Raw genomic sequence first — 10,963 nt, 5'->3', positions numbered from 1 at the left:
GAGGAGCGGGCCCCTTGTCTATGTACAAACCGGTACGAAATCCTAAAGCGCTAGTGGTACAACGGAAAACCGCGAGTGGGCTGTGCCGGGGTCCTGGCTGTCACCGCTGCAGCCCTGGCGCGGGGACCCTGCAGCAGCCAGGCGGCCGCGCTCCTCCGCAGGCTGTCCGTGTCCTTCAGAGACCCGTGCAGGGCTGAGGGACGTGTCTTGGTGGCAGTTCTCCCTGGCCAGTGTCTGGAGCAGCAAAGAGCTGCGGTTGTGAGCTATGTACACACAGGCAATGCCATCAGATCCGTTCTATGGGATGGGGTCCTGTTCCAGGCTGGCCTGATGGCTTTTGGGGGGTCATTGCTGGCAGAGTGGCCACATTAAGGGTTTAGCGGCTGCTCTTGCCTACAAAGAGCACGACAGATGTTTTTATATTGATAGCACCTGAAACTGGGGCTGCTGGAACTGGAGAGGAGCAAACTTTGTCACTTGTGACAGACACACGTTGTGTCAGATGCTGAGCCTGGAAGGAAGCCAGGCCGGGCAGAGGGAACCCTCCATGTGGCTGCTGGAGGTACGGGGGATGGACGGGGAGCGTGGAGGACACTGGCACCCCCTCATCTGAAGGAGTTGGAGGAGGGTGTGCAGCTGAAGAAGTCCTGGCTGATCTGGCGTGGGTAGCCCTCCAGCACTTTCACCTGCACTGGATCGAACTTCCAGTAATCTCGGCCTCTCAGGAAATAGGCAAAACCTGTAGGTGAGAGAGGAAGGGTTAGGAGAGACGGGGTTCACACAGCCGTGAGCTCTTCCCTAGCATTTGTCTGGCTAACGCACTGCTGAACGTGCAGGGCCAAAAGAGAGCCTGGAAGAGGCAGGAGATGCTGCTAGATTCGTTTCACTTTAACCCAGGCTTGTGGCTTACGCTGTGCTTTCACACTGTTTTAGTTTTGACGGGAGCGCCAACAGCATGGATTTTAAAACCCCTGGTGGTTTTAAATATGTTGTACCCATGTAGTGATGGCCCTGAGAGGGCAGAGGATGTCTAGGACCTATGACAGCGAGCGTGTGAAGACCTGCTGCAGAGTGTCTGTTACCACAAGGAAGCTGCCCTGAGGTTTAGGCTCTGAGGCAGTGGGGAGCCATTCCACTGCACCCCTTGGAAGGAAAGAGGCAGTCACTGCGCGTGTTGTCCCCAGCACCCGGGCTGTCCCCAGTGTTTCTGGGGCACTGCTGTGCTGTCTTTAGCATGGGGCACGTCTGGGAGTACTAAAAGCAGCCATTCATCCAGGACAGCTGCCTAGGATGCTACAGCTGGGAAGTGTCCATTACTACCAAATGTCTAAATCTGCCTAGTTTCCCCAGCTGGACAGTGGTGTCAGCCTGAGCGCCCACCCCAGAGCAGGCCACGTCCCTGCCGGCACTGACCAAACTCATCCTGAAAAGCCGCGTCGATCTCCTGGGGGACACCGCGCCAATCAGCCATGGTCCGGGGGTATATGTTGTCCACGTGTCGGGTGTGAGGGTTGAAGCGCCAGTAGTTGCCCCCACTGAAGATGTAGATCTTGTTCTTCTCGGCCCCCCACACCAGAGCCGCCTGCACGGGGGATGCAGGGAGGCCCAGCTCCACGATTGGCGTGGGACCAGATACCCGTCTCTCACCATCGTAAATCCAGTACTGAGAATCTGGCGAGGAGACAGAGAAGGCAGACAAGGGTTCAGAAGCTCTCTGGTGTCTGATAGCTCGAAACGGGAGCTGGTGCCTTGGCAGAGCTCCCAGGGAAAGCTGTGCAAGGGGCAAAAACCCCACCGGTGCCATGGACACTCCAGCCTGGAGGGTGTCAGTGGTGGGACAAGAAGGACCGTTTTAGCAGCTGTCTTTTCTCTGTTTGGGGAATGTAAAAGACTTGGCTGGAGGGACCAGCGTCTATCCTGCAAGCTAGGCGCTTGGAGGAGAATGTACGTGGGCATGCACAGGCATAAAAGGGGCATGTGGCTGTGAAGGAGCAAGCTGCAGAAACCAGGATGAAGTTGCCAAGCTGAAATAGAGACTGAAAGTGTTTTTCTAGATTAGATTAAAACGGGAATCTCTGCAATTAGCCTGCGGCATGTAATACTTTCCCCTTATCTCCTTTTAATGCGTGGTAGGAGCCTGCCAATTTTAGCACTGTAAGTCCCTGCGTGCAGGTCAGGTGCTAAGTGCTGTGTTTGTGCAGGATGGCTGCCCACAGAGCCGCGTGGTGTGCCTGCCGGTGCTCAGTCTGACAGTGCGCAGACGGGGCGTGCACGCCCAGGGCAGCTGCCTACCTATGTCATTCTGCATCCCCGATATTCAATTTACCCTGGGAGAGAGCATTAAAGAAAACAGTGGAGCTGAAATGGGCGTTGTTGCTGGTCTTCAGCTCCAGAGATGGCCAGGAGGAGGTTTCCCCTGCCGGGGGTGATGGGTTTTTAGTCCCTGTCGTGGCTGGAGGTTGCCTGGCTCTGCGCACGGGCTCCCTGTAGGCTTGTTCAGCCTGGGGGTGCTACAGAAGCTCTGCATCCAGGCCTCTGAGGGGCAGAGAAGATGCTGTCTATCCCCTGAGCAGGCATCCCTGGGGACACAGGCTCAGGGGTTTCACAATCTGTGAAAGCGTCTGGGGCTCTCTTCTGGCACAGCGCTTTCCAGGACAGCTGAGGGCATGGAGCAATGGGTTTCCTTTGTCCTTCTCTGCCAGCAGCATTGCCAGGGCAGAGACTCAAATGTTTGTGTTCTAGAGGAGGAGGATGGGATATTGTGTCTGTCTCTAAAAGTGACCCCTCCTTCCCTTTTCCACCCTCAATATCTGCTAAAAAGTTTAAACAGAGAAGGAAACAAATAACAAGGATCACTGGATTGCTGAGGATGCCCAGAAGGTTCTTCCTCCCAGGAACTTGTTGGGTCCTGAATACCCCTCAGTAGAGAAAATGCATTTCTGAGCCGTCTGATCCCAGTCCAGCTCTTACCTTGGAAAAACCAGATATTGCCCAGAGGGTCCTCGAAGGTGGCATCGACAGAGCTGGGGATCCCCTGCCAGTGGCGGGAGGCCAGAGCTGGGTAGCCGTCCTGCAGCTTTCCAGCCCGGAGCCGCCACACGTAGCGAGACTTGAAGAAGAACAGCTCCCCTCGAATGGTGGACGCGGCGTCGAAAGCTGTGTCGCAGGCGTCGGGCTGCACAGCCTGCCAAAGCACGGCTGGTCAGTGCTGAGATACGCGGGAGCCCCCTCACCCAGGCTGGGTTCAGTGGCCGGGAGGTCCCTGTGTCCAGCTGTTCCGCCTTCAGCCAGCTTGGCTTGGGCACGTGCTGCCCAGAGCTCCCCTCCCCGCACATCCCGGGCTGCCTGGTGCTGCAGCCAGGGGTCCGGACCTGGGCACGGCAGCGTGGATGGGTGACATGGACACCACACCCTGTGTGAGCCTGCTGCTGGCCCCACGGCAAGGACGGTCCCCACAGCTGGGAGGACAGGGACAGGCTGGTCACTCACCTCCACGTTGGTGATCTCATTTGTTTCGAGGTCTGGCTGGGGCAGCTCTGCTGGCTCTGTCGGGGTTGGGTCGGGATCCAGTTTGGGTTTCCCATAGAGGTACTGGATACCTTGCTTGTCATCCTCGCTCAGGCTGAGCGGGTAGCGGAAGATGTAGAATGGAGACATCAGCGACTTGGAGACAGCCGTGTGCTGCAGGCCCAGGACGTGGCCAAACTCGTGAGCGGCCACTTGGAGGAGGTCAGTGCCTGCAGAGGGAAAACCAGAGATGTTTTTACCTGCTTGCCTGCGACGGGCAAGCCATGCCGGCAGAGAGGACGCCTGCCTCCCCGGCTCGCTTCCACCAGTTATCAGCCACTGCCAACACACTGAGGAATGTTGTAGGAGCCCAACATGAGACACAAGGAATCTGCCTCCCCTATGGCGCTTGCAGGTTGTTGTTCCCAGCTATACACCGTGTTTGTGTGGTTTTTTTAAGGAGTCAAAGGGCATAATTAGGGGATCCCCTGGTTCAGGAGCACCAGGAGTGAGTTCATACACTCAGGTATTAACCTGGGCACGCTGGTAATTTGTAATTCCGTCGGCAGGGGCTCCTGCGCCTCATCGGCTACCAGGCAGAAAAGGGTTTTCACACACTTTTAGAAAAGAGAAATTTGCACGGAGAAGGAAGGCCGGCCCATAAAGGTAGGTGGCAGGTGGTAAGGTTGGGTTCTGTCCCCCCAGCCTTGAGCAGTTGTTGGCTACAGCTGTGGCGTGTCCGGTCCCATTTACATCATGTCCACTGCGGTAGATACCAGCATCAGCGAGGGAATACTAATGGCTGTTGTCACACAGACAGCAGAGGGAGCTCATTTATTGATTGTGTGTGTAGCAAGAAGGTGACATTTAGAAATAAATCCATAAAAAATTATCCAATGTCAAGACCTAAGCCTTTTTTACCAGACTCAAGTAGATTTATGGGAGATGATGTTTTAGGAATACATGACCTTGGAGCATCTAGAAAAGGAGAGAGGGGGCAAAGCAGATTTCAGTATGCAAAAATGTGTCATTTGGCAGGTGTTATGTAGTCCCAATAGATCCATTTTGAAGTTGATAAATTTCAGGGCGAGCTGGAAGAGAGGCAGAAGCAGCAAAGCTTGTGAGTGGGGATGTTTGTTGACAAGTCTCAGCGTATTCATTCCCTTGCCTTCAGCCAGAAATCCTCCGAGCTGCAGCCCAAGCGATGAGAAAGGCAGGGCTGTGAGTCAGCCAGCATCGCTGCTCCAAGCAGGATTTCCCTGCTGGCTCCGGGGAACAGGTCACTTCTCAGCACCAGGATGGGACGGGACAGGGGGATGCAGCTGGGAGGAACACCTGGGAAGGGTGGAGGGGAAGGCGAGCCCCTGTCTTCCTCCGCTAGTCAGCTTTACGTTGAAGTGATGAATTTGCACAGCACTGATCCAATTAAATCGACACATCTAGGTCAGCTGAGAAAGTGGGATTTCTCTGTCAGTGATTTATTACAAACTTTCAGACACTTGTGTTTAGTTTGGCAGGCTCCTTGCCCGATGCTTTCCAGTGTTGGCAGATCGGCTGTGCTCTTGTCAGATTCTCCGGGGGAGGTGAACAACAGCACGCCTGAAGGAGCTGCGCTGGGGAGTGTCACCGTGTCCCTCGCAGGAGGTCCTCCACGTGGAGTCCCCCTTCCTGCACAGCTCGGGGGTGACCCCGGGGCACACCTTAGCCTTCCTCCTACTTCTGCTCTCCCCTCTGTGAAATGAGGCTAAGGATTTCCCCGTCTCACTGAGAGCTGAGACAAGGATTTATCCATGTTTATATCGTAAAGCTCTTTTCAGCATATTAAATGGCAATTAGCTGCAAAGAGCTTTCACAACATTTATTTATGGAAGATGGGCGGGGGGGGAAAAGGCCATGGAGTAGGGCTGGATTCTGATGGGAACTGGCATCCATTTTTAGTTTCTGGTTTGCCTCCAACTCTGTCTTTGTGGGAGAATGTAGGAAATTCTTCAACAACATGGGCAGCCCCAACAGAGGGTGAAAACCAGCACAGGCCACCCTTCCCGAAGGAGCAGAAACACTTCTGCAGAAGGATCTGGTGCTCTGTGGTTCTTGTCTCAGGTCAGCATGAACAGGGTCGGAGACATGGCGGTCCTGTGCCCCACGCAGAGACTCAAGCTGGCACACAACTGGCAATAAAGGGGATTTAGGGGAGCCCGTCTGAGCCCTGAACATCAATGTGGGCAAATGTTTGGGAAACCCAGAGAGGCAGGGGTTTAACTCAAGCTTTGCAATTGCGTCTTTGTCCCTGTGGATAAGCTGGGAAAGAGGAGGAGGGTCTGCCCTGGGTTAATTTTCGTGGGTCTTGCAGAAACTGATGCTTTGGGCACTGATCCAGATGGTCCCAGGCGGTGCTGCAGTATCTCATGAGATACTGTGACACTAGACCCTGAGTGCCCAAGCAGAGCACTACCAGCTTGCATCTATTATTAGAAAAAAAAAAAAAAAAAAAAAAAAAGTAAAAAAAGAGTCTTGATTCGATGTGGTGTTTTTTTTGGTCTGAGCATTCCCAGGCCACAGGGGCAGAGCTGGAGCCTAGGTGGTTTCCCTTTATGGACTTGCTCAAAGAGAAAATACTTTGCGGGCAGGCGGTGAACAGAGCGTGCCGGGACTGGGGCTGAGGCAATCCTTTGGAACACAACTGTATCAGTTGGTCTTGAGCCTCGGTTTTCCTTCATCCCTTCCCTGCTGTATTTGCAGTGGCTCCTGCCAATGCTGGGTGCAATTCCCGAGTGGCCGAGTGCACGGCTGGGCAGAGGAGCCGTCTCTCGGCTGTGTCCCTCTTCCTCCCCCCGCGCAGGGGGAACCCACTGGGAACCAGGCTCCTGGTGCTGGGCACAGGCTTTGCTGTGGCTGAAGGGTGACAAGAAAAGACCTGAAGACTACTAGTAAGTTTATAAGTGGTACAAGGTGACAATGCACATCACAAAAATGACTGCTGCCTCTCAGTTTTAGAGGGTCCCTGTTCACACCACAACTGAATCATTTCCGAGTGCCCTGACAAGCACCCTGGAATGTCCACAGCTCCCCTGAAACCCTACCGTACCCAGGTTGTTCCCAATCGTCCAGGTTTCGTCATAGTCAAAATGGACATCTCCCTCCCGGTGTGTCTTGGGGAAGAACGCATGTGCCAGGATCCCCCCGGGCCCGTCGAAAGGCAAGTTATCTCCGTGCCAGTACCTGGAGGGGAGACACACGGCTCCTCAGACAAACAGCTGGGTACCACCTGTGAACAGCATCATATGGCCAAAGGTGGGGAGCTGCTGCGAGGGGACAGCAGCTCTCCCTCCCATCCCAAGTTCACCCCACCAGTCCAGATTGACTGTCCTGAGCCCTTTGGATTGCTGCAAACTGGGTTCTGCACTGGGGCACTGAGGAAGCAGAGCTCGGTCACACCAAGCCCTGGGGAGTTCATGTGTTTTCTCAGGGATGTTTCTCTCCTCCCCCTGCTCAGCTCCCAGCCCAAAGCTGACCATGCAGCCTCAAGAATTAGGAGGTGACTGCTTGAGCCAAGATGAAGTTGGCACAGCTGAGCAGTGGGGGGATGCAGAGCAGCAGCCGGCAGCGAACCCAGCCAAACCCTCAGGTCCTCACCCCAGCCAAGCCCACTCTTGACAGTGAAGGAAACCCATGAGAGATGTAGCTGCTGCAGGGAGCTGAGGGAGGTACAGGCAAATACACGGCATGTAAATCGCATCACTGCTTGGATGGTCTCCACTGCCTTTATTAGTTTTGTGCAAACATGCAGCAGAGGGAAGTCTTTGGCCCCGTGCGTATTTTGCCAAAAGTGAATTTCAGGCTGGGAGCCAAGATTCATTTAACCAAGAAACTATATTTGTCTTTGGGCAGACAGTTACGTCGTTCAGTCAAGGGACAGGATGGAGGACCTGAAGATGGAAAGTCAAAACAAACGCTTAAGAAAACAGCCTGTGGGCAGAGAAATGTAAATGTGCCAGGAAAATTAATGAATGATCAGTAACGGTGCTGTGCACAGCCAGCATGGAACAGCTGCACTTACACCGAGCAGCCCACAACTGACAAGAAAAACCAACCAAAAAAAAAAAATCCTAGTGTCTGAAAGCAGAAATACGAGCCTTCACTTAAGTGCCGAAGTTGTGTGCTGGCAGCTCTCTGCTCTGGTCAGAGGCTGGGGGTCTTGCCTGTGAGGCTGCTGCTCCGTCCAGGAGGCGGGTGTTGCTGCCCGCCGTGCTCACCTCGTGAAATCGATGACAATGTCAGCCCGTCCCTCCTGCACCTCGGTGAATGTCAGCGGGGTCACATCGCTCCAGACTTTCAAGGCTTCCTCGATGGTCCTTCTCACTTTTGCTTTTACAAGTTGCCACGGGAACCTGATAATTCTGAAAGGTGACAGACACTGGATGAGGAGAACATCAGCTGCTGTCCCACAGACAAGACGACACCACCTGTAGGATCAGCATCACTAGGGCTGCCGCTCTCAACACTGGAACATCCCCAGGCTACAAAAGCACTGCTCCAGCACCCTCGTGCAGCAGATAAATCCCATCAGTGCTGAAACCTTCTGGCTGGTGGGCCCAGGGGTGAGCTCTGGAGAGCTCTGCAGATCTGTGGTTTTCTGCAGTGAAGTGCTGCAGCACCTCCTAGGTCTGTCCCCTGTGAGTCCAGCCCCACAGAAGTCCCTGGGATTGGTGTGATGTGCTTTCTCCTCCTCAGTCTCTGCATTTTTTGCCCCTGGAAACCTGGGCTCGCTCAGAGCAGCTGCTGCCTCTGCTGCCCTCCTACAACACAAGCAGACGGGGAGGTCTGCTGCAGAGGGAGCTTGCTTTCCTTCCATTAACAGATTTGGTGTGTGTTCATCTCTGCTGTGTTTGAAGCAGCCTTTCTGTTACCTATAGCCTCCTAACGCTATGGGGAACGGTCTGCTGCACTTAATTAAACAAAAGATGATTTACATGCTGTCAAAGTCCATGCGAGTGTCTCACCTCTCCACTCATGCCCCTGTGGGCAGCTGAGGAGGGAGCACAGCCCTCCCACCAGCCTGTTGAGCAGGTTCACAACTGGGAATGTGTGGGGTGATTTGGGCAAAACTCTGAAGTGGTGTTTATGGGAACATCAGTAACAGCTGAAGGAAAAGGTCTTTTTAAAACAAACTGTGAGGTGAGCCCACAGCGGGGTGGCCTTGGGGGCAAAGGCGCAGCAGGAGGGGGCTGGTGGTGGCGGAGGCTCGGCACATGTCGGGGTTTGATGCAGGGAAGGGAACGTGTGTGCACGGGGGTGTTGGTGCGGGACTGACCGAGGGTGACGCAGCTGCTGGGCAGAACGTGTTGGGCAGGGGTGGGTGGGCAGCTGTGTTTGTGGGAGTGAGTGCGTGGGGGGATGCGGAGGTGCTGGGTACCACCCCGCTGGTGCTTCAGCATGTGGCCGTACCCAGTTTTAGGGCTGCCCTCCAGCTTTTATGGTCACATCACAGTGTCCTGCACGCCAGGGAACATCAGACTGAGAGGTTTGGGGAGGGAGAAGCAAACCAGCCTGGCTCCTGTTCCGGGCCTCTCTTACTTGTAGGTGAGATCAGTCTTGTCCCAGCGTCCGCCAGAGAGGACAAACCGCTTCTGTCGGTTCCGCCCATTCTGGCCGTCCAGCGACACCGGGAGGGCCGGTACGCCGCAGCGGGGTGGGTTCCAGCGTGCTGCCTGCTCATCTGTGCCTGCAGGGAAGCCCTTGGCAGGCACACCAGTCCCCACAGCATTCACCAACGAAGACAGCCAAGGACTCTGCTCCTTCCAGGTGTGATGCTTTCGAGACACGTCCTACAAGGGAAAAGCAAAGCCATGACTTCGGTGTCTGGGAAGAGAGGTCCTGATGCGGAGTGTTGGACGACTCCCCCCAGCAGCCCTGCAGCGGTGAGTTCACCTTTGCATGGGGCTGTTCCCCTGCTACTAGGGCACAAACTGCACTCCAGAAACATCCTGCGTTCCCTGGGCTCTGCTGCTGCCAGGTTGGGTCACACCTGGGAGGCACTGTGTCATGCCATGGCACCCCCCAAGCACCGGGCTATTTCTGTTCCACTTTTCCTTGGCAGCTGGCCGGCAGGAAATGCTTTTGCAAGCTGTGGATGAGAACCAGACCCTTCAAGAATGAAAAAAATCGCTAGGGAGTAAATTCTCCCCCTTTGCCCCACATCCTTTGTTCCCTCCTGGCCCTGGGTAGAGGTGATATGAACGGGAGGAAGCCTTTAGTCCCCAGCACACAGTTGTGCTCTTCGTTGTCACTCCTGTGGTATTCCTTCCTGTCCTGGCGTGGTCAGCAGGGTGTCAGCACGGCTGGGGGACAGCACAAGCTGGAGAACAGGACACACGGACCTGGAGGGTGACTTAGCCCAGCCCCTGGGGCAGAGAGCAGCAGTGACCGTCCCTGCAGCCCCTGTCACTGCCTGAGGTCACCGATTCTGCAGAGGGAGGGACAGGACCATGCCCCCTTATGGGGCATAAGGTCACCGGGCTCTCTCCCACACTTAGTGGGAAAAGCACGGTTCATCTTGGCAACATTCATTCATGCTAATTAGCTGACTTCCATTGGTTTCCCACCTGACATCAGGACTACGGGGCCACCATGAAACGTGCTGTGAGGCATGTGGGGTCAGAGGTGCTCAGTCCCTGCGTCACCTTGCTGCACCAGCACGAGGTCCAAATGCAGAATTTTTTTCCTGATTTTGTGCAGGCAAATTGGAAGGTGTTTGAGCAGCCAGAAGAGCTGAGATGCAACAGTGACGCATCTCTACTGGGACAGGCAGGCTCTGTCCCCCAGGGCTCCAGAGTGAGGACCTGGGGTCTAGAGGTCCCCTTCCTTCCCCTGCAAAGAGCTGCCTTCTTCCAGGCCAGGCCCCTTGGCTGCCCTGCTGGGGACACGAAGGTCGGGGTGGCATGATGCCAGCGCTGCCATGATGCCGTGTAATCCGCATGCTGCTGCCGCTCTGCTCCCTACAATGAGCCCATTCATGCGGGCTGGAATGAAGTGTGAAGTCCTTGGCATTAATTCCGCTACCGAGCTCCTGGCTCTGTAACGGCCCCGTGCCTCTGAGCGACGCACGGATGGACACAGGAGCCTGGGAGGTCACACAAGGAGCAGTTTAGGTGTTCGGCTTTCCCTGTGTCTGTCACCACTCCAGCCTGCTGGCTTGTCCTCTTGGTGGCTTTGCACCTGCCAGCCTTTGCCTTAGAAACCATCGACCCAGTCCTGGTGTCCCAGTGCACTTCCACACACTGTGGGAACCGCACCATCACCACATGCAAAGAGAGGAACCCATTTCACATCCTAACAGCAAAGCCTCCCCAAGCCACCAGCTGTGGCACTGAGAACCCTCCAGTGCCTCGGTGGAAGGAGGGTGCACGGGCTGGCTGTCGGGGGGGTCTGCACCGGCTGCTCCCGCCGCGCGCTGGAG

At 55.3% G+C, this 10,963-nt stretch overlaps 1 protein-coding gene across 1 annotated transcript; it reads right to left on the bottom strand.

Moving 5' to 3' along the window:
* Nucleotides 1–605: 605 nt before the first annotated feature.
* Nucleotides 606–9,332, bottom strand: MMP11 (matrix metallopeptidase 11 (stromelysin 3); the record flags this gene model as incomplete). The annotated part of the gene is made up of 7 exons (XM_010072867.1): nucleotides 606–739; nucleotides 1,414–1,671; nucleotides 2,971–3,175; nucleotides 3,490–3,737; nucleotides 6,593–6,726; nucleotides 7,761–7,904; nucleotides 9,082–9,332. Coding segments are annotated over 7 exons (1,374 nt in total), but the record flags the coding sequence as incomplete, so codon positions are not given.
* Nucleotides 9,333–10,963: the final 1,631 nt, after the last annotated feature.

Source organism: Pterocles gutturalis, unplaced genomic scaffold, assembly GCF_000699245.1.
Source record: "Pterocles gutturalis isolate BGI_N339 unplaced genomic scaffold, ASM69924v1 scaffold37542, whole genome shotgun sequence".
Classification (NCBI taxonomy): Eukaryota; Metazoa; Chordata; class Aves; order Pterocliformes; family Pteroclidae; genus Pterocles; species Pterocles gutturalis.
Note: the sequence above shows the minus strand (reverse complement) of the source record. Positions and strands in the feature narration are given on the sequence as shown.